Source organism: Chrysochloris asiatica, unplaced genomic scaffold, assembly GCF_000296735.1.
Source record: "Chrysochloris asiatica unplaced genomic scaffold, ChrAsi1.0 scaffold00031, whole genome shotgun sequence".
NCBI classification, from domain to species: Eukaryota; Metazoa; Chordata; class Mammalia; order Afrosoricida; family Chrysochloridae; genus Chrysochloris; species Chrysochloris asiatica.
Window position 1 is genome coordinate 5,630,616 of NW_006408549.1, and position 24,058 is coordinate 5,654,673.

At 37.9% G+C, this 24,058-nt stretch overlaps 1 protein-coding gene across 1 annotated transcript in view; it reads left to right on the forward strand.

Moving 5' to 3' along the window:
• MTERFD1 (MTERF domain containing 1) overlaps positions 1 to 24,058 on the forward strand; it is a 33,681-nt gene that overhangs the window by 4,643 nt on the left and 4,980 nt on the right. Inside the window, exons 2-7 of the mRNA XM_006859201.1 lie at positions 3,267 to 3,615; positions 10,344 to 10,496; positions 15,611 to 15,800; positions 19,489 to 19,636; positions 21,377 to 21,448; positions 23,896 to 24,057. Of these exons, the coding sequence (XP_006859263.1) occupies positions 3,282 to 3,615; positions 10,344 to 10,496; positions 15,611 to 15,800; positions 19,489 to 19,636; positions 21,377 to 21,448; positions 23,896 to 24,057 (1,059 nt within the window). The 5' untranslated portion in view covers positions 3,267 to 3,281. The remainder of the gene's footprint in view (positions 1 to 3,266; positions 3,616 to 10,343; positions 10,497 to 15,610; positions 15,801 to 19,488; positions 19,637 to 21,376; positions 21,449 to 23,895; position 24,058) is intronic.

The window sequence follows — 24,058 nt, forward strand, 5'->3', positions numbered from 1 at the left end:
GTGCTATTAGGTATTCAGTAAGTCTTAGTTAAATGAATGACTTGTCATTCATTGTCAACAGTCCTGTAGAGAGAGTGAGAGAGCTGTCCCTCTTTATGCTTAAGTTCCACAAAGTACTGATTTCACAAGAGTGAAGTTGGAAACAATAACAACAGTATCTTGTTAATTAATTAAGTGGCAGTTTTGTAATGAAAAAGGAAGCCAAAGAATGTTACTTTAGGCAGATCTGCTGCAAGAGCCCTCTTAAAAGTGTTGAAGAGCAAAGATGTCACTTTGAGGACTGTGGTGTGCTTTACCCATGCCATGATATTTTCTATTGCTTCATATTCATGTTTAATCTGGGCAATAAATAAGGAAAAGCAGAGAAGAATTGATGCCTTTGAATGATAGTGTTGGTGAAGAATATCGACTGTCCATACCGTAGACTGCTAGAAGAACAAACACATGTACCTTGGAAGAAGTATAGTCAGAATGCTCCTTAGAAATTAGGATAGCAAGACTTTGTCTGTAGTACTTGCATATTTCCAAAAGTCTGTGCAGGACACCAAGTTGGTAAAGTAGAAGTTCAGTGAGAAAGAGGAAGGCCCCCAGTGAGGTGGATAGTGGCAGCAGCAATGGGCTCAAACAGGAAAGACTGTGTGGATGGCGCAGAATTGGGCAGTTTCATGCAGCTGTACACAGGGTTGTTATGAGTCAGAATCAACTTGACGACACTGAACAACAATAACACCCAGCAGTGAGATGTTGTAGAGAAGATGTCATTTTGAGGACTTTGGAAATAGAAATAGAAGGATAGATAGTTGTTTAAGTACACTTAGAAATAAGAGAAAAAGGGAGACATTAGTTGCATATGTGATGTCGTTTAATGCATAGGAATGGAATTTTAAATTTTACCTGCCCAATACAGAAACCTGGTGCGGCACTGCGGGTTAATGTGCTGAACTGCAAGATCGGTTTGAACTGCAAGGGGTGGGTGGTGGTTCAAGCTCGCCAGCCATTCCTTGAAAACCCTTACTGGGTCACGATGAGTTGAAACCCACTTGGCGCGGAACAACAACAATACAGGAACCAACTTGATGGAACTTAGCAACAACCATACAGGAAGGGAATCCTGGGGTGGCACTGTAGGATAAACACTGTACCACAAGGACGTTTTTAACTACCAAGCTGGCAGTTCAAACTCAACCAGCTGCTCCTCGGAAACCCCATACAGGATCACTATGTGTTGGAAACAACTCAACCACTTAACAACAACAGTATAGGAAAGGTATTAATCTGGAAAGGCTTTAGGAGTTGTGGTTAGCTCACCTGCTAACTGAAGTGGCATTTTGAACACCTCGCTGCTCCTCAGGAGAAAGATGTGGCAGTCAGCTTCTGTAAAGATCACAGCTGTGGAAACTTCATGGGGCAGTTCTTTCTACTCTGCCCTGTAGGATTGCTGTGAGTCAGAATTCACTGACAGCACTGGTTTGTAGTGAACTCGAGATTTCAGTGGTTTGAGTTAAAGTAGGACAAAGTGCTCAGACAACATAAGAGTTAAAAATGTTCGAGTTAACAATGAAACATTAAAAAAAAAAAAAAAAGTTTGAGTTGACAGGGACCTTCAGGATCATCTTATACCTGTAATTTAGAAGGAAAAAAATATGAAAGGGCTACTAAACCCACATCGTGGAGCCAAGGAACTTGGAGTCCTGATGTGGCGCTGTGGGTTAATGCGCCAGACTGCAAAGCTGTTTGAACTGTAAGGTCAGCAGTTCAAGCTTACCAGCTAGTCCTCAGGAACCCTATACAGGATCACTGTGGTTCAGAACTGACTCAACAGCACTTAACAACAACAACCGCAAGGAACTTAGTCTCATCAAGGTAGTAGGAGCTGAGCTTGTGGATTCCAGCTTACTGCCTTTATGATTTGCTGTGCAGAGAACAATGCAAAAATGTTATGTTTGAGAGAAAAACTCAACAGTCAGATTTGGACGCTGTCTTCCTACAAGAAATTGCGTGTCCCACAAGGTTATTGGGACGACTTATTTCCTTTCTAAAATCCTTTTAGGATGGCAGTGAGATTTTTTTCACTCTTAAAAATCTCAGGAAACCTCCTTAAGCAAATTTCAGAAGAGGCTTGCCCCTCAAATAATTGGTCAAATTAATTCAGAGCATAAACCAGACTGAATTCTGCTAGCTAGGGAACCAAAACAAGAAGTTTAATGCCAAAATTAATTACACTATTCATTTGTATTAGTAATGCTAATGTTTACTGAGCATTTTTCATATGCTGGACCCCACACTGTATTGTATGTATATGGATTTAATGCACAATATATGCATCCATATTTCATTTTCTAATTAAGTTGGGCTAAGTACAAAATACTTTCATATTTATGGAGTTTAAATGAGTAGCAGATTCTCTTGAGGAACATCTAAAAACAGCTACTTTTTCAGTCAAAATATGCATATTCATTACTAGTGACTTACGTACTTTCACTTCATTTTGCTTGTACTTTTGACCTTTTATTTTTGAAGCTGTTTGCTTTTTCCTACAGTGAAGCAGAATTTGACAAAACTGGTTTTGTTCAATTCCCTTTTAACCATTTTGTTTATGAAATCAACTATTTCAGCTCTGAGGATGAAGCACTGTTGTATGTAGCAATGATAATATTTTGATGATTCATTTACAAAAGAATTGATTTCTTTCTGGCTTTATTTTGTGACTTGCTGGTAAGTGCTTACAAGTTGGTTCTGACCCAAAGTGAGTGGCCCTGTATAGGGTTTCTGAGACTTTAATCTTTGAGGGAGCAAAAACCTTATTTTTCTCCCACGAAGCAAGTGGTGAGCTTGAACCACTGTCCTTGTGGCTTGCATAAAATGCATTTGAATACTACTATTTTAATTAGCAACTGCTTCTAAAATGTTTTTCCAGCCAAATTTCAAGAACACTTACTTGCATCATTTTAGGTTCCTTAAGTGATTAGTTAGTGGGGTTTAGCCTTAGTTGTTTTTCTGCCATTGGTGATTTTGTCCTTAGGTTTCAAATTGTAAAGCATGTTTTTATCTTTCCATTTCAGAAGTCTTTTGGTTTATAACTGAAACCGTCTTGTTTTTGACTTGTTCTAGGATGAAGAAAACTTGGCACTTTTAGTCGTCTACAGTTATTTGCCACCTTTCATTTAGGAAAAAAATAATTTCCACTATTTTTTTGTTATTTGAATAGTGCTTTAAGCATTTACATAAATTTTACTTCTTTTCATGGTTATGTTTTTCCATTGTAGGCTGCTTTAAGCAAAATGGCCCTGTCAGCCCAGCAGATACCCAGGTGGTTCAACTCAATTAAGTCAAGTAGCTTCATTAATGCTGCACAATTCAGAAAACATTTGCTGAGACCCAGAAAAACATTGCTGCATGGTTTTTCTGCTGAACCTCTGAAGTCCTCTGACGATTGCTTTTTACGGTGGGGAATTAAGACTTACAGAAGTTTCTGCGTATGGAACAGCTCCCAATCTGCCAACTCAAGTACTCTAGAGAATAATTCTGCCCAAAGCACTCGACTTCCTTCCGTGAATGAACAGTCACAGGCACCACAAAAGATACCCAATGCTGATTGTGAGTTGTCTCTAGAAGGTAATTCTGAACTTCCAGAACACTCTTCTACCCCTTCTCCTCTCTTCAGTAGTTGGATCAAAGCTGCCTGTCTGTCTACATCCTGCTAACCTATTTCAGGTCATACCTTGTTCCAGGCTAGAAAAAGAACAATGCCAATTCCATTCATTTGTTTCTATTATACCTTCATTTTACTGATGAAGAAAATAGTTTATGGACTATTGTTACTATGTGTAGAACATTTTCTTTCTAAATACATTATTATTTAGATTCTTTAAAAAAAATTATTTGTGGTGGTAATTAGGTTTATTAGGGTATACTTTATATTTAGTAAAATTCAGTCTTCTGCTGTGTTTTCATCTAGAAGTTGTATAGCTTTCGGTTTTGCATTTAGGTCTATACTCAATTTTGGTTTCATTGCATATATGGTAGAAGATATGAAGCAAGTTTACTCTCTACCTCCTACCCCCATCTGCCTTGGCATATGGATATTGAATTACTCCAACGCCAGTAGGTCTTAAAACTGGGGGTTTGTTAAATAAATGTATGTGTCATAGGAGTAGGGCTTCATTGAGAAGAAATATGTGCTTTTGTAATTCCTTTTAATTCAGTTCTGTACACTATTTTACTGTGTGAAGGTGATTAGAGTATATAATGATTAGTTTAAAATGTTAATCAAAGATATAAGTTATCAGAAAAACAATTTAACAGCAATGATCATCAAATAAATAGTTGAAGTGTTTAAGGCTTCATAAACTCAGTGAAAGTTTAGTTAGCAGAAGCAAAGCAAATTTTCATCAAGTAACTTGGCTGTATTCACTTCTGCAGTCAACTTGCCCTTAGAAAGAACAAGGGCCTAGGAGTTTTTATTTTACAGATATGTGGTACTATGGGTTAATGCAAAGTTGTTTTGAACTGCAAAGTTGGCAGTTCAAGTTCATCAACCACTCCTCAGAAACCCCATCCAGGGTTGCTATGCATTGGAACGGACTCAACGGCACTTAACAGCAACAACGTTATTGAGATTGAGGGGAGTGTATGTCCCTTTCAGACCGCTAGAGAAACCTAGCAGAGGACTCTTAGCCTGCCTATAGCCATGTTTAGAAATACGGTTATAAAAGTGATACGGTTACTTTTAGACCTTTTCACTTAACTCACTGCCCCTGGTTTTCTACCTAACAATTAGTTACAAGAAATGAGTTGGCAGTTCTGTCTATGGAGATGTTTTCTTTCCATTGGAAACAGGATGGTGCATTAAAAATTAAACAAATGGGGTACTTTTCAATTCAGACAAGCACTAGTGAAGGCTTGGCATTTAGAAGAGAAACCAAGTTCTTGTTTAATATCCCAAGCCACTTAGAAGAAAGACCTGGTGATTTACTTCTGAAAAAGTAGTCATTGTAAACCCAATGGAGCACAGTTCTGCTCGAACCATATGGGGTCAGCAGTTGGTTTGGAAGGTTTAGGATAGAGGGAGGGGGCAGGGCACAGACAAACAACGTTTTTACATAGTATTTTAGGAATATTGCACCACAAATGAGATAATACTAGGTTAAGTAATATTATCTACTTAACTGACTGAAAGAAAGGGAGGTGAGATTCAAAGAGGAGACCAACTATGGCAAATGAGGAATGGTTGTGATTAGCAGCAAAACTACAACAAAAGATCATAGTCCTCATTCCTTACCTTAAGCTAGGTTACAGTTTCAATGTCTTCTGTCTTGGGATTAATGAAAAAGAAAGACTAAATAAAAAGATCTGCAAATTATACTACAGTGGGACCAGGGTCATGTCGTTAGCAAAGGACTGTAGGTGATAGAAACAGATTCATAGAATCTCTCATAAAGACATGTTTAAGAATAACTTGGGGTCATGGGGAGTGGGATTGGATCAAAGCAATCCTAAACATTTCAGGATGATTTTGACATTTCAGACTGGTAGTGTTAGGTTGTTCTTTTGAACAACTATGATAAACTACAACTGTAGAAACACACGATGAAAAAGCTTCATATCATCAGCCAAAACAAGGCCAGGAGCAGACTGTGAAATAGATCAATTGCTCATAGGCAGATTCACGCTGAAGAAAATGAAAACAAGCCCACGAGAGCCAAAATATAACCTTGAATATATCCCACCTGAATTTTGAGATCATCTAAAGAACAGATTTTTGATGCATTAGACACTAAAGATGAAAGACCAGAAAAGTTGTAGGATGACATCAAGAACATCATACAGGAAAAAAGCAAAAGATCAATAAGAAGACAAGAAAGAAGGAAAAGATCAAAATGGATGTCAGAAGAGACTCTGGAACTTGCTCTCCAGCATAGCAATGCTAAAGCAAATGGAAGAAATGAGGAGGTCAGTGCTCATTACAGTGAGATGCTCACTGAAAAGCTGACGCCTGTACTTTGGATTAAAGGGCAGAGGACTGCTATCCAAGGGAGTTGTGTTCTTGCATGAAAAGTCACATCCACACATCTTTGCTCACACTGTTGACATTCTGTAAAAATTTCATTGTGAGGTGTTAAAGCATCCTCCTTAGCATCTGATCTTGCTCCGTCAGATTCTGCCTGTTTAGTCCCCTGAAAACAGGTCTTTGAAAACAAAAATTCACCTCTGATGAAGAATTGAAGACAGTCGTGCATTTGTGGATCACAACTCAGCCTAAAACATTTCTTAATAAGGCTGTTTACAGATGGACAAAGTGTGTCGCAAAGCAAAGAGATTGTTGAAATATGTTGTTTTTTTTGTCTTTTCAAATAGTTGATTAAAATAAATTCTACAGCCAAAAAAAAAGAAATGAGGCGGTACAGGAGCTGAACAGAAAATTTCAAAGGTCAACTCAAGAAGACAAAGTCAAATATTATCACGAAATGTGGAAAGACCTGGAGTTAGAAAACCGAAAGGGAAGAACACTCACAGCATTTTTCAAGCTGAGGGAACTGAATAAAAAATTCTAGCCTTGATTTGCAGTATTGAAGGATTTTCTGGGCAAATTATTGAATGATGCTGAAAACATCAAAAGAAGATGGAAAGAATACACAGAGTCACTGTACCAAAAGGAAATGGTTGATGCTTAACCGTTTGAAGAGGTAGCGTATGATCAAAAGCCAATGATCCCCTGAAGGAAGAAGTCCAAGGTGCATTGAAGGCATTGGCAAAGAACAAGGCACTGGGAATTGATGGAATAATAATTGAAATTTTTCAGCAAAGTGAGGCAGCACTGTAGACACTCACTCATCTATGCCAATAAATTTGGAAGACAACTCCCTGGCCAACTGACTGGAAGAGATCTGTATTTTTGCCCATTCCAAAGAGGGGTAGGTAACCCAACGGAATATGGAAATCATCGCACAATTTCATTGATAACCCATACGAGTAAAGTTTTACTAAAGGTAATTAAAAAACGGCTGCAATCATACATTGATAGAGAACTTCCAGAAGTTCAAGCCAGATTCAGAAGAGGACGTGGAATGAAGGATATCATTGCTTATGTCAGATGGATCTTGGCTGAAAGCAGAGAATACCAGAAAGATGTTCACCTGTGCTTTATTGACTACGCAAAGGCTTTTGATTGTGTGGATCATGACAAGCTATCGACAACATTGCAAAATATGAATTTTATTGTATTTCGGAATACTTAATTGTGCTTATGAGGAACACTGAATGGTTTAAAATCAGGAAAGTTCTGTGCCATGGTTATATTCTTTCACCATACTTATTCAATCTATGTTCAGCAAATAATCTGAGAAGCTGGATTTTATGAAGAAAACATGGCAGCAGTATTAGAGGAAGACTCATTAACAACCTGTGATATGCAGATGATACAACCTTGCTTGCTGAAAGTGAAGAGGACTTAAAATACTTATTGATGAAGATCAAAGACCACAACCTTTGGTATGATTGCATTTCATTATAAAGAAAACAAAAATCCTCACCACTGGACCAATAACAGCATCCATATAAATGGAGAAAAGATTGAAGTTGTCAAAGACTTCATTTTGCTTGAATCAGCCATTAACACTTATGGAAGCAGCAGTCTAGAAATCAAAGGACATATTGTATTAAGCAAATCTGTTGCACCAGCCCTCTTTAAAATGTTGAAAAGCAAAGATGTCAGCTTGAAGTCTAAGGTGCACCTGACTGAAGCCATGGTATTTTCAGTAACCTCATATGCATTTGAAAGTTTGACAGTGAATAAGGAAGACCATAGAAGAATTGATACATTTGAATTATGGTGCTGGAGGAGAATATTGAAAGACCATGGACTGCCAAAAAAACAAACAGATCTGTGTTGGAAGAAGTACAACAGAGTGCTTGCTTGCTCCTTGGAAGCCAGGATGGCCAGACTTTGTCTCTCATATTTTGGACATATTACCAGGAGGGACCAGTCACTGGAGAAGGATATCAAGTTTGGTAAAGTGGAGGGGCAGAGAAAAAGAGGAAGACTCCCAGTGAGGTGGATTAGCACAGCAGTGGGCTCAGACTTAACAACAATTGTGAGGTTGCCCAGGACTGGCCAATGTGTCGTTCTGTTTTGCATAGGGTTACTATGAGTCGGTACCGACCTGATGGCGCCTAACAACAACAACATGATAAACTCATTATCTCTCAAAATATACTTGAAGTTTAGTCTTTAGCATTTTTCTTTGGTGATGAAAAGTGAAGAGGAAATTTCAACATGTACCATTAAAGTTTCAGTAATCAAGCTATACAGTAATTAAAACAGTGTGGTACTGATATATTGTTAGACATATAGACCTGTGAATATATTGAAGAGTTCAGTAATATGCTGTACATACTGAGGGGGCTTCAAAAAGTTCATGGGAAAATTGCATTATTTTTCAATTCAATTTTTCCATAAACTTTTGAAGTTTCCTCATAAATGGTCCTTTGATTTTTAAGAGTGCCTCCATTCAATGAGGAAGAAAATAGTCTTGTCAATAAATTATGCCCAGACAACTGGATATTCACATGAACATGAATGAACTTGAAACCATACCTCACACCATGTAAAACTATTAACTCAAAATATATCAGCGACCTAAATATAAGAACTAAAACAAAACTCTTAGAAGAAAGCACCATGGTAAACCTTTAAGGCCTTGTTTTTGACAATGGTTTCTTAGGTGGGACACCAAAATCACACAAAAAGCAAACAAATTGTACTTCATCAAAATGAAAAACTTTTGTGCATCAAAGGACTTTACCAAGAAAGTGAAGAGACAGGCTACACAATGGAAGAAAAATATTTGGTAGCCGTATATCTGATAAGGATTTAGTATCTAGAATATATAAAGAATGCGTACAGCTTAAAAACCCAAAAGACAAATAAGCCAATCAAAAATGGGCTAAGGACTAAATTGACACTTCACCAAAGAATATATACAGATGGCACTTAGTACATAAAACGATTCTCAGTCATAAGGGAGATGCAAATCCAAAGCACGATGAGGTGCTACTTCACAACCGCTAGCATGGGTATTACCAAAACATTGGAAAGTGGCACACGGTGGACGGATATGGAGTTATTGGAGCTCTGCTATACTTAAAATACTACAGTTGCTGTGGAAAAGTTTGGTGACTTCTCAGAAAGTTTACTTAGCATGTGGTTGTTTTTAAGTGCTGTCAAATTGTTTCTGACTCACAGTGACCCTATAGAGTTTTTGAGGAGTGGCTAGGTGGTGGTTTGAACTGCCGACCTTGCAGTTAGCAGTCCAGTACTTATTCTACAGCATCACACCAATTTCACTTCTACATATGCACCCCAAAGACTGGAAAACAGGCTCTCAAACAAATACTTGTCAATCAGTGTCCATTGCAGCATTTCTCACAATAACCAAAAGGTAGAAAACAACCCAAGTATCCATCAACAGACGAACGGATAAGCAAAAGACACCATATGCCTACAATGGAATATTATTCCCCCACAAAGGATGAAATATTGAAAGTATAAGGTAGATACAAAAAAAGCAAATATTGTACAATCCTACTTATATGAACTACCTAGTAGAACAGGCAGATGCACAGAGATCAAATGTATTTGTCATTATCAAAGGGAGTACCCCTTAGGATTCATGCCTAAGGGATACTGAGTTTCTGTTGGAGGTAATGAAAGTTTTGGAAATTGTGGTGGTGGTTGCACAATGCAATGGGTGTTAATATCACTAAATTGCCTATTTGGAGGTTAAAATAGCAAAAAGTGGAGAAAGCAGGGGAAGATACTGGGAGGAATGCAAGAGTTAGCAACAGAGGTAAACTTACAAGTTTTTGATGCAAATTTTCATATGAGAAGAACTTCAAACAAAACGTTTGTAGAAAAATGGAATTAAAAGATAATGGAATTTTTCCACAAACGTTTGAAACCCCCTTCATATGGATTTTACTATGTTTTTTTTTTTTGTTTTTTTTTTTTAAGTCAAGAGGAAGGAGGAAAGGAAAGAAGTTGTGTGCCTAGAAGCTTACCAACAAAGTTCTTACCTTAGAGAAACAGTGTTTTGGTCTCTAAACAGTCTTAACCTTATTCCTTGTTGTTGCTTCTCATCAAGTCGGTTCCGACTCCTGGCAAACCTGTGTAGGGTTTCTGAGTAGACATAAAATATTTGGACTTGTTAGATTCTGAATGATCCCAAGATTTCACCGGTGAAAGGAGCAAACTGGGTACAAAGTTGTCTTTGCAGAAGCTATTTTAAGTGTGCATTTTTAGAGAGCTAACTTGCTTCTCTCCTTGCACATGACTGGCTTCAAAGAACTAGAAGATTTGCCTCCACTGTCTCCACTGCAGCCCATATCTGAGGAGGAGGCTATTGGAATTGTTGCAGACCCTCCCTTGCCCCCAGTTTCATTCACGCTTCGAGACTATGTGGACCACTCAGAGACTCTGCAGAAGTTGGTGCTTCTAGGTAAGTGTAAGCAGCCTACAAGTACTTCCTGAGCCTGTGTTCTTCATTTGGTTGTTTTTGTGCATTATTCTTTTCGTTAACATTTTTAATTTATCTTTGTAATGCGTACCCATGAGCAAAAGTTAAGATAATGTGGAAGACTTCTAGTGACAAAATGTCCTGCTTTACCCTTCCTAATCTTGCATCTCATCCCCAGAGGTATCTGCTGTTGGTTGTATGACCCTTCCAGTTTTAAGTAATTGTTTATAGTGCTGGTGCTTGGCTCATCAGTTTTAGACGACACACACACTCTTCCCTACTCTCTTCGATTCTTCCAATCTCATTATATTCCAATTTTTAGATAAATCAGTAGTCAGTGACTAGAATATATGGCGATAAACATCGTTTGCTGTTCTATCAAGAAGTACGAGGGTGCTATAAAAAGTGTGTGGGAAAATTCCATTGTCAATTAGTTCCACTTTTCCTTGAACTTTTTGAAGCACCTTCATACATTATGATTGTTTTCCTTCCTGTACAGCTTTTCATTTTCCTGGCATCAGTCATTGCCTTGTTTTTCATCTCATTAGTTTTCCTATGCATTACGATAGCCTCTCTCAGTGGAGTTTTACCTACGGTTAACCTGGCCACATGATCAGTCCGGCCTCCATGCTCCTGATTTAAATGATTGCACTTGGGGCCCTGCTGTATAACTGTCATAGCCTATTAACTATTACTCTGTGGGTGAGTGTGAATAGTTGCAGGTGGCCAGAGAATATTACTGCTTTCTGTTACTTAGTCCCCTTCTTGTTCATCTAGCACCGTATTTTAGCCCTCTGTTTTGCCCATTACTTCTACAACTTGGACAGCTCTTACTTCATTTTCCCAGACAATGAACCTCCCTTTTTGTGGGGGAACTGAGAGGAACAGGATAGCTAAGGGACTTGGGAGTCTGAAGTTTTCCATATGGAGTCATGCCCTACCTATTCCCCTGTTTTCATCTTACACCTCACCCCAAAACTTTCAAATATCTAGTGACTTCTTGTCACAGTTCTCTTTTGCAGGCAATTCTGTCACCTCTCTGTTATGTCTGGTACCACTCTCCCATCTATTTTCATCTCTGATAGGGTGAGCTTATAGAGAAGTCATGTTTCGTTAGAGAGGGAGCATTTTTCTTTTTCTTTTTTTTTCGCTCTCCATATGTTCGAGGGGAGGAGGTGCTAAGTTTTTATAAGGAGAGGAAAACCTTTACTGTGCTGGAAGCGTTTCAAAGTCTTTCTTGATTTTTGCTTTTTCCCTCACTCTTCACATCGAATTTAGCATCAAATTCCATGAACTCTGCTTCTCTGTATATCACAAATCCATCTGCTTCTCTCATCTGCAGTCACTAACTAGAATGTTGTTATTGTTAAGTGCCGTCGAGTCGATTCTGACCAACAGGGACCCTGTGTAGGGTTTCCGAGGAGCGAGTGGTGGGCTTGAACCACCGACCTTACAGTTCAAATGGCTTTGCAGTTTGGTGCATTAACCCACAGTGCCACACCAGGACTCCAGTCACTAGCATAGATCCTCGTTTTTCACTCAGTGATTGGAGAAATCTGCTAATTTAAGTCTCCTTACCAGCAATATTGTCCTAAGACTCTCCAGTGCTCCAAATACACCTCTGACTTTGTCAGTGACCTACTGAAAACCCTTCGAAGCCGACCCACAGCACTGAAGCCCTTCATGATGTGACCCCTGCTTAGGTTTGCAAGTTCATCTGTTGCTACTCCCCTTGTTTGCTGATCTGAAAAACTGGAGTATATGGTGTAATAAGCCTCACATGAGAGAGAGATGTGAAGTGTTAGTTGGGTTCAGAGGAGGGAGAAGAATGCCGTGTGCTGAGAGCAGGAGAGCTACTCACCTGTCTTTTCTGAACAGCTGTCTCAGAAGGCTTTGTGGATGACACAAGATAAATAGGAGATGTGGTCCCTGTCATTAAATAATTTATGGTATACAAAGAACTGTGGAGTATATTTTGTCCTCTATATTGGATATTTTGACACTGGATCTTAAAAATAACTTAAATGACAGTATGCTTAGAGAGACCATGTTTGCAGTGTTCCATGAAATTTTGAGCACCCAGCTGTGCTGATTAATCTCTGTTTGCTTCGCAGATCTGTTTTCCACCTCCTGCTGCCTGTTCTGTGTCCCAGGAGGCTAACCCCTATGCACTAGGGCTCCCTTGCCAGCTGGTTTCTGGATTCAACCAGGTTAATCTAAGGGCAGGTGGGGTTATTTTCTCCTGTTCCCGCCCTGTTTTGGATTATGTAACTCCATGACAACAACTCTTACTGAGCGGCCCTTCCATAATAGCTTCCAGCTCCTCTGGGCGCCAGTGGTTAACACTTCTTTCCTCCCTTGTCCCTTTAGAATTAGGATATTCTTGTTTGTTTTCCTGTTCATATCCCTGTAGAGACCCCCTTCATGAAAGCTCTTTTGAACTTACTGGGACAATTTCTGTTGCCTGCCAGAATCCTCATGTTGTTGTTGTTGTGAAGTGCCATCGAGTCGGTTCCGACCCATAGCGACCCTGTATAGGGTTTCCAAGGAGCGGCTGGTGAGCTTGAATCGCTGACCTTGCAGTTCAGACAGCTTTGCAGTTTGGCGCATTAACGTACAGCGCCACACCAGAACCCTCATAGATGTACTGAATATGTGTAACTATCAGTGAATACAGTAGTAGTCTTTGTAGTTGCTAAGCCAAGATAAAGCCAACTTAGACTGTGATTACCCAGCAGTGAGAATCACATAGTATTCATTTTATGTATCTTCACTACCTGACAGAAGTACATGGGTCATAGTAGGCATTCAGTGAAAGGGTTTTTTTGTGAATGGAATCACTAGTGAGCCAGGTGATGTGTATTTCAGGGTTTCAGGCTGAGCAAGGCACTACAGAGCATGCAAGCTGTAATCTCTGGTACACTTGAGGTCACATGTTATTTTTTAAAGCATGCCCCCTCTACCATTTATGGTAGATTTTTTAGACTGCCTTCCATTTTAGACAATTTAATCAGTTTTTCTATTACTATTAATATCAGTTTTTTTTCTTATAAAAGAATCCCATGTAGTTGTTAAGGTTACAGATCTCTGTGCTCTCTCCATTGCCATTTCACTTCACAAAGGTAACCATTCTTACCAGGTCATTGGCTGGCTTTTCAGACTTTTATGCACATATAGATCTTGGAGAAAGCTATTTGCTTTATACGTTGACATAATGAAACGTTTATATTTACCTGTATGTTTATGGTGTCGTATGCAGGAAAACCTTTTCCATTTCCAATATATTTTTTTAATTATGTGTTTTCTTTTAGTAGTTTTAGAATAATATACATTTTGATTCTTAATCTACTTAGAATTTAAATTTTGTATAATATATAGAAAAGACTTCTTTTTCTTTTTCCAAATGTATAGCCAGTGGTCCCAATCTGTTTTAATCATCTATTTTAATAAACAAATCATTATTGTCATTAATTTTAAATTGTTGTTGTTAAGTGCCCGTCGAGTTGGTTCCAAACCATAGCGACTCAGTATAGGGTTTCCGAGGAGCAACTGATGAACTTGAACCACAGACCTTGCAGTTCAAACAGCTTTGCAGTCTAACGCATTAACCCACAGCGCCACACTAGGACTCCAATGTAAAGTTACTGTATACTAAATTTATAAGGATCTCTGGTAGCGTAGTGGTTACAAATCGGGCTGCTAATCTCTCACTGTCAGCAGTTCGAAACTACCAGCTGTTCTGCGGGAGAAAGATGAGGCTTTCTGCTCCCATCAAGATTTACAACCTCGGAAACCCTGTAAGGGTCTCTGTGAGTTGGAACCGACTCCATGGTACAAAACAACAACAACAAATTCATTCTGGCTCTGTTTCTGTACTTTCAGTGTATATGTGTTTAATATAAAAGTGTTTTTTGAAAATGTAATGTCCAAAAAATTTTAATTTGGGATAAGAAGTTAGACTTATTAGTAGTTAGAATTTTATTGAATATAATATTTTATTTTGGAATTGACTGTGGAAACTTTTTATTGCTTTTGTATTTAAGACTCCAAAGCTGTATCTAGAAATTGGTTTGGGAGAGCTAGTTTTAATCAGAGTAAATATGTTGAAGGATGTGAAATTTGCATCAAACCATAGATTTTACATCATCTTCAAAGATTTATCCTAACAATATATAAAGGCCTTTTCTATTCATGTTTAATTTCATTTTGTTCTTTGTTTTTTAATCAGAAAAAAAAGAATAACACGCTCAATTTTAACAATTTCGAAATACAGATTGCTTTACTTTCTTGCCCATTTAAAGTTGACATCCAATTATATCTGTAATCAAAAAAAGCTTTAGGGTAGCAACTTGATTTCAACCCCCTTCATACTCTTTCTCTCTTTTCCGTGCTCCATTGACTCAGATGACCTAAGAGTCTAAGGATAAGTGAGAATTGAAGGTTTGGCTACATTCTGCTCCCTCTGTACTGAAGGCTGTATATCTTCATCCATTCTCTCTTCAACACCTAATGAGATTCTTCAGACTGCTTGTCTGTGTGCTAACGACCTAGAGATTACAATAGTGCATAAGACACATGGTCATTTTTATTCCCTCTTTAGAGGTAACCACAAGTATATTTTTAAAATAATGTTTATTGTTAGTGAGGAATACAAATCCATTTATTCATTAGTTTGTTACCCTGTAGCATTCGGGGTTCATAAGCATATTTGAAATAATATTCAAGAAAATGCATACAAAGATGAAGATTGTAAGTCTGTATGACTTGGTGAACTTGTTTATTAGGGGAATATTTAGCCCCAGATGCGCTGTATTTATCCATATTTGACTGAAGTAAATATTCTCTTTTCATTTTAATTTGCTTTTATCTCTGTAACCAGCTTGATTTAATAATATTTAGAAATTCCTTTAGAAAGGTTGTTGATCTGCATCAGCAATGTATTCTGCCTGTAGGAGGGGACTTAAAAAAGTTCATGGAAAAAATGGAATTAAAAGATACTGGAATTTTTCCACAAATTTTTTGAAGCCCCATCATTTGGAAGTTTTAGTGGCAGAGCTACACAACTACCTTCTAACAGTGTTTGTGGTTTCTCATAGGAGTGGATTTGTCCAAGATAGAAAAGCACCCAGATGCAGCCAACCTCCTTCTGAGATTAGATTTTGAAAAAGACATTAAGCAAATACTCTTGTTTCTGAAAGATTTGGGTATAGAGGATAACCAACTAGGATCATTCCTGACGAAAAATTACGCAATTTTCTCTGAAGACCTTGAAAATCTTAGGATCAGGTAGGATAAGAGTGATTCTTGTATAACCAAAATTTAAGGAGAAAGTATATGTTTAAGTTATATTATTAAGTCTCTATTATACAAGGGTCTACTGAGATAAAGAATGTGAATGTCAATTTCTTGCTATGGACGTTTGATTTAAATTAAATATCTAAAATGGAGCTCTTTATTCAGATCTCCTTTATTTGTTTTACCTTATTACTGAGTCACTTAGATCATTTTCTTCAGAAACTGGAATAAGTTCTTAAAAAGTTGATTAACAAATAGCTAAGGAGCTCTGGTAGCGTAGTGGTTACGAATCGGACTGCGAACCTTAAGGTCAGTGGTTCAAAATTACCAGCCGCTCCGCGGGAGAAATATGAGGCTTTCTACTCCCGTAAAGATTTACACCCTCGGAAATCCTGTACAGGGTCGCTATGGGTCGGAACCGACTCGACAGCACTTAACAACAAGAAGATTATAAAAATCCAAACTTTTGTGCTTTATTCTGGCTAACTTTTGATCGTAGATACTTGATATTCTCTTGATAAATTATTGAATAATTTGCTTAATCATTTCCATAAATTTGCTGTTTGGTTGTTCCTTTTTTCTTCTTTAATTAGCTTGTCATTAACATCTTTGGAATCCTGAGTGGCACAAATGATGAAGTATTTGACTATTAACTGAAAGGTTGGCAGTTAAAATTTCACCCAGAAGACAGGTCAGGTGATCTGACCTGAAAGGCCATAGCCATGAAAACCCTAAGGAGCGGTTTTACTCTGCTCATATGTGGTTACCATGGGTCAGCATCAGCTGAATTGCAACAATAATATAGTTCATAGTATGGATCTAGTCAATCCCCTCTTGATAAACATGGAGGTTGTTTTCAGTCTCCTGCCCTTGGAAACATAGCCACTCTGGTTCTCTGTGTATTATCACTTCATACATGCAGAAGTGTAACTGTAGAAAAAAAATTCTAGAAGTAGAATTGCTAGGTCATAGGGCATGCACATTGGTAACTTTGAATAAATATTACCAAATTGTCTTTCATATAGTTTTCTTTACAGTTTACTCTCTCACTACCAGCAGTGTGGAAGCACCAATTTCTATATTATCCTCATTAATACAGTGGCATCAGACTATAATTTCTGTTAATTTTATAGATAAAAGCAACACCTTATTGTTTTGGAAATAGTATTGTTTGGAGCATTTAATGTTTGGAGCATCTTTTCATAAGTAAATTTTTATATGCATTTCTTTTACTATAAGCTATAGTATGCCCTTTGTCAGTTTTTTTTTGTTGTTGTTGTTGTTTTTAACCAAAGACAAATATATTTTAGGTTAACATCATAACAATCATTGTATCTTGCACAGCATATTATAGGATGTGAGGCTGTCATTCACCAGCATCTGCAAATCAAATTGATAATTTGTAATGCTCAGTTAAAAACATGGAACTTTCATCAAGCACTTTACAAAAGATGAAGCATCTTAGTGAGAAACACTTTTTATAGAACCTACTTCAAAAAATTTGAAGAAGAATGCAAAGAGGAGCCCTAAAGTGGTAAAGTCTCTGCTTTCTTCACAGGGTCTACCTGATATGTGATTTCCATGTTGTCTACAGGAGCTTAATTGAACTGCATTGTTTTGACATTTTGCTTTCAGTTAACATCCTCTATAACATGTGAACTCACAGAGCCTGTTTTGGCAGTTTCATACTTAACAAGAAAGTGTCTGCATTTCTGTTTTGAAATTATTTAAATGAAAATGCTATAGCTATCAAGTTTAATTGAGAGAAATGAGCACTACAGTGTGGTGCTTAAGTTTACTTCTGTTAGAGTTGTTGCTATTGTTAGGTGCCATTGAGTCAGTTCGGACCCACTGCAACTTGTATAGGGTTTCCAAGGAGTGGCTGATGAGTTTGAATCGCTGACCTTGCAGTTTAAACCGACCTTGCAGTCGACTGCTTATCTTATAGTGCCACACCAGGACTTCTCTATTAGAGGAGGTCACTTGAATTGAATTTGGCTAGGATAATCTTTCTGTCTCTTTGCTGTTTAGAAATATAGTGTGTTCCGTGTTTTGATTCTAGTGCACCTAAAACAGGGTACACTAAAAAATAGCGTATTGCATCTAAAATACCATTAGCAAGATAATTCATCTGTGAAATTGTGGAGTGGTTCAGCATGGAAGCAGCGTGGTTCCACTCCTTAATTTAGTGGGACCACTCCATGTAGCTGGCCTCACACTCTATGCTATGCATCAAGGAAAGACGGCACTACATTTTCTACCAATAGAGTACTATTGGTAAAGATGAGGTGTTCTTAGTTCTGGGAACTTGGTCAGTTTTTAACTGAACTTTTTTATAATTCTTTTATGTACTAAGAAAATTAGTTCTTTTCTTGCGATTTGTTGCAAGTATTTTTCCTAGAATGGCTCCTGTCTCTTGGTTTTATTCAGTGTTTTTTTGCAATACAGATAGTTTTCGTTTTTATATACGTGAATTTATCCATTTTATTTCTCTCATGGACCACTTGAAAGGGCCAGTTATGACTTAAGGAATCCTGGTGGTGCTGCAGGATAGGCACTAGACTGCTAACCACAGGTCAGTATTTCTCTGCTCTGCTGGAAAAAGATGAGGCTTTCTGCTTCTGTAAAGATTTACATCCTGGGAAATGCCGTCCAGGCTAACCATGAGTTGGAACCAACTCACCAGCACACAACACCACCAACATGATAGACTGCTGCTTGGTGTCACAGGCTTTAATTGTAGATATTGCAGAGTTCAGATCTGGGCTTTATCACTGATTAGCTTGGTATCAAAACAAGTTATATAACCTCTGAATCTGTTTCAGATATAACATGGAATGATCTATCTAGGTAGCAGATACTTTTGTTGTGGTTGTTTGGTGAGAATTAAACAAGATAATGCCCTGGCATATTGAAAATAAAAGCTGCCTCTTATTAACTTTCTAGATTTTTAAAAAAATCAAAAGTGTTATCATTAAACTTTCCACATTGTACAACCTTACTTTGGTTTTCAGGAACTTAAAAAAATTTCTTTTATTAATAAAAAACATTTTGAAAGACTTAGTAAAAAATTGTTGACTGGTTTATAAAAATGTTTATTCAGTGTTGTTGTTGTTAAGTGCTGTCAAGTCAGTTCCAACTCATAGCAACCCAGCACAAGGTTTCCAAGGAGTGGCTAGAGGGTTTAAACCCCTGCTCTTATGGTGAGCAGCCTACTGCTGGTTTTAGACCGCCACACCATGACTCCACATACTCAATAAATATACTGAAAAAAAATTCCTCTCTCAATCATAAGTGTGTTTGAGGTGCTTTCTTTATAAAAAGAGTTCTGAGTATCTTTTTAATTTGAGCATTTTCCTTTCTTAGCAACAACAACCAAAAAGTTCTTGAACTACATATAATTTTTTCTCCTTCGAAGTAATAAAATAAATCAGAATAAGGGAATGTCCCTGGTAGTGAATTTCAGAATTATTTTTGTTTTCAAGTATAAATAGAAATTATTCTAAAGTTGAGTGGATACTTGTTTGCTTTGAACTGTATTTGGTCATCACAGAATATTTCCTCTTTTTTAAAAAAAAAATTTTATATGATAGTCTTTTTAACATTGAAAAGTATTGTTACTTTGAAAAACAGCATTAGTATAAATGTTTACCATATTTTTATTTGTTTGTTTTCTTAGGGTGACTTATCTACAGTCAAAAAAATTCAGTAAGGCAGATATTACACAGATGGTCAAAAATGCACCCTTTTTGCTGAATTTTTCAGTGGAAAGGTTGGATAACAGGTTGGGATTTTTTCAGAAAGAACTTGAACTTAATGTGAAGAAGGTAAAGAGGATAATTTATACAATTTCATGTCATGTACATTTCACAAATGCTCAACTTCCTAGTTCTTACACCTGCTTGTGAGTCCTATAAATGCTTGCTATTTCTGTAAAAGAAAGAATTGCCCTGCTTAGCTAAATACATGCTGATGTTAGATTCCAAGAATATGCCATCCTCACAATTGGTGCTTTTATTCCAATGTTGCATCCACTGTGTCAAGCCATCTCCTTGAGGGTCTTCCTCTTTTTCACTACTGTTGTCGTTAAGTGCCTTCAAGTGGATTCAAACTCATTGCAACTCTGAATAGGGTTTTCAAGGAGTGGCTAGTGAGCTTGAACCTCCGACTTTGTAATCTAGCACATTAACCACAGCGCCACACCAGGACTCCCTTTGTCACTAATCCCCCTACCAAACATAATGTCCTTCTCCAGAGACTGGTCCCTCCTAATAATTTGTCCAGTGTACTACATAAGACCAAGTCTCTGCATTCTCACTTCTAAGGAATAGCTCAGTATACTTCTTCCAAAATAGATTTGTTTATTCTTCTGGTAGACTTTGGAATATTCACTCTTCTCGCCAATACCATAATTCAAATACAACAATTCTTCTTTGGTCTTCCTATTTCCCAGTGCAGTAGATTATTTGATTTCTTGATTACTGCTTCCATGAGCATTAATTGTAGATTCAAGTAAAATTAAATCCTTCGCAATTCATTCTTTTCTCTGTTTATCATAATGTTGCTTATTGGTCCAGTTGTGAGGATTTTTGTTTTCTTCATGTTAACTTGTAATCCATACTGAAGGTTGTGGTTCTTCATTTTCATCAGTAAGTGCTTCAAGTCCTCTTCATTTTCATCAGTCAAGGTTATCTGCATATCACAGGTTGTTAATAAGCCTTCCTCCAATCCTGATGCCATATTTTTCTTCGTGTAGTCTAGCTTCTCATTATTTGCTCACCATGAATAAGTATGTTGAAAGGGTACAACCCTGAGGCATATCTTTCTGATTCTAAACCGTACAGTGTCTCCTTATTCTGTTCAAACAACTGCCTCTTGGTCTATGTACAGGTTAACCTTCACAGCTGAATCATGTTATTCTATTGGTATCTTATCCCACCTTCTTTTACCCAGACTCAGCAAGGCAGAAACATTGTTTGGTAGGAGTTAACATATCTAATATCTTTTCTGTAGCTAGACGAGAACTACAGTGAGATGGATTGGCACAGTGGCAGAAGCAAATGGGCTATGTGTAACAACAACTGTGAGGATGGCGCAGGACTGGGCAGTATTTTGTTTTGTTTTGCATAGGGTTGCTATACGTCAGAACCGATTTGATGGCACCTAACAAAACCAATGGCTAGAAGAGACATTAGATAATTCACTACACCACATGATCTTTATACGTTCCATTTCTTTTTTGATGACTTTAGTTTTTATAGATTCATACGTCATACATTCCACATTCGGGATTATTAATGAATGTGTATGAGTATTATTATTTTGAATCATGTCACATTACTAAATGAAAGTCTTGAATTTTACTCCATTCACATTATTAGTTCTTTCAGTTTTGTTTTCAGCATTTGTTTTAACCTCAGTATTAAGTTCATGTATTTTTCTGGTTCTTAGCATTTCACTGACTGGATCCTATCATACATTTTGGCTTTATGTCTGTTAATGTAGTTGTATAAGTTAGGTTAATGTACGTGTGTGTTAATAATATATTATGTTTTTTGTAACTCTAGACTAGAGATCTAGTAGTTCGTCTTCCAAGGCTACTAACTGGGAGTTTGGAGCCCGTGAAAGAAAATATGAAGGTAGGATAATGTTATCTTAAGCTTCTGCAAACTCCATTTCTTTCTTAAAGTGTTTCCTCTGAAAAGAGTAGATTTTGTTTATTATCATATTAAACTAAATGTTAAAAGAAGTCGTTTGTAGAAAGATAGAAGTAGGAAATAGTAAATGTTTAACAAGCAGTTCTCTAAATTGTTTTAATTTTCTTCAGCTTTAGCCTAACCTTGCCTATGAGGAGTTGATGGTCTGCTCCACAATCTGCCCCCGTTTTGTTTTGGCAGATGATATTGAACTTTTCTACCATCTCTTGTCACAGATGTCATCAGTTTGATTTGTGTGTATTCCATCTGTTTTTTTAAAAAGGTGTTTGGAATGAATAAGTCATTGGGCTTGCAGAATTCTATCATTTGATCTCTAGTATCAACCATTTCGAGAGGTAGCGTATGATCAATGCTACTGAAGGAAGAAGTCTAAGCTGCTCCAAAGGCATTGGTTAACAGAAACTGATGGAATACAAATTGAAATTTTTGACCAAATAGATGTAGCACTGGAGGCACACACTGATTTATGCCAAGAAATTGGGGGAAACAGTTATGTGGCCAACCAATTGAAAAGATCTTATCTGTGCCTATTTCAAGGAGAAATGACCCAAAGGCATATGAAAATCAGTGAAGAATACCATTAATATCATATGCAAGTAAAAGTTTGCTAAAGATAATTTAAAACAGTTGCGACAGTATATTGACAGTGAACTAACTGCCAGATATTCAAGCCAGAATCAGAAGAGGAGGTGGAACTAGGGATATCTTTGGGACCTCAGATGGATCTTGGTTGAAAGCAGAGAATACTAGAAAGATCTTTACTTGTGCTTTACTAACTATGTGGTTCATGACAAGCTATGGATAATATTCCAAAGAATATTATAAATACTTGATAAAGTGGAGGGTCAGGGGTAAAAAAAGGAAGACTCCCACTGAGATGGGAGCAATATAACACAATGGCACCAGCAACATAACAACATAGCAATTGTGTGGGCTCAAACGTAACAATTGTGAGGATGGCATAGAGAACAGGGCAGTAATTTATTCTGTTGTACATAAGGTTACTGTGAGTCAGAACTGACTCCACAGCACCTAACAAACAACAGATTCATTTAGTAGCACTTTCATTTGTTGACCAGGTGTTAGTGTATAAGTTACCATGCAGGTGTTGATGCTCATAACTCTGGCTGATACCTGGAAATTGCTTCTGTCCCTTAGCTTGAGAGTCTGTATTAAATTGAAGGGAGAGCGGTTGTTTTGGAGTCTGAATGCCAAAGACTCCTGTAAATACTCCTCAGTGAGGAGCGTATCACTAGCACGTTTCTCTCCTTGTGCTTTGTTGACTGTGTGGTTCATGACAAGCTATGGTACCCTTGGTACCCTTTGCCAATTGCAAACTCTAGCTCTATCACAGAAGGTACCAGCCACTCATTATTGCTCTTCCTCCAGGAGAAGAGTATGAAGCCAAGGACAGCTGACTAGTTAGTGTATAGTATATAAAGCTGGACTGATACTTGAATTTATTGTATAGGGTCTGTTTTCTGAGGTGCTCCAAGTGTTTTATGTGTGTGTGTGTTGTTGTGCAGTGGAGTTGGTTCTGACTCATAGTGACCCTGTATAGGGTTTCCGAGGAGCAGTTTGTGGGTTTGAACTGCCAACTTTGTGGTTAGCAGTCTAGTGGTGATCCTACGCCACACCAGAAGTCCAAGTGTTTCATAGTCAATCCCTAAAGGAAATACCCCTCCCTGCTCTCCAGGAATCGGGATGATGCACTGATAATGAGAGCATGGGACCCTAGGGCACTATGGACCGAACTCAAGTCTGAGTGTTGGGTTTTATCACCTCTACCTGGAATTTTAAGGAGCTCTAGTAGCGTAGTGGTTATGAATTGGGCTGCTCACCTCAGGGTCATCAGTTCGAAACTACCAGCTGTTCCGCAGGAGAAAGATGAGGCTTTCTGCTCCCGTAAAGATTTATAGCCTCGGAAACCATGTACAGGGACGCTATGAGTCGGAACCAACTCCACGGCACATAACCACCACTACCACCTGGAATTTTGGCATGCTATATTTCAGACAAATATGTAGAGAATCTGAGAGCTGATCTGCGTAGTGTAAGGCCCATGCAGCTCGCCTGACCAGCCCCACCATGCCCATTAGTGCTCTGTATCTCCTAATTACGATCTCTCCATTTAGTTATCTTCATCATGATCACCATGGGTATGAGGAGCTCTTTCTCAGTGGAAGGCTTCAGAACCATGTTACCCCCTGAAACAGGAAGCTTAATCCCTTGAGGGCATTGGCACAACTGTCTCCCAGATTTTAAAATGCCTTCAATTTAAACAAATCAGTGTGTCCTTTGGCATAGTTCCAAAATGAATATTTCTATTCATGATTCATAGCAACTCCTCCCCACTTTTTTTTTTAAAGGTTTATCGTCTTGAATTTGGTTTTAAACATAATGAAATTCAGCATATGATCACCAGGATCCCAAAGATGTTAACTGCAAATAAACGGAAACTCACTGAGACTTTTGACTACGTGCACAATGTGATGAGTATCCCTCACCACATCATCGTCAGGTTCCCACAGG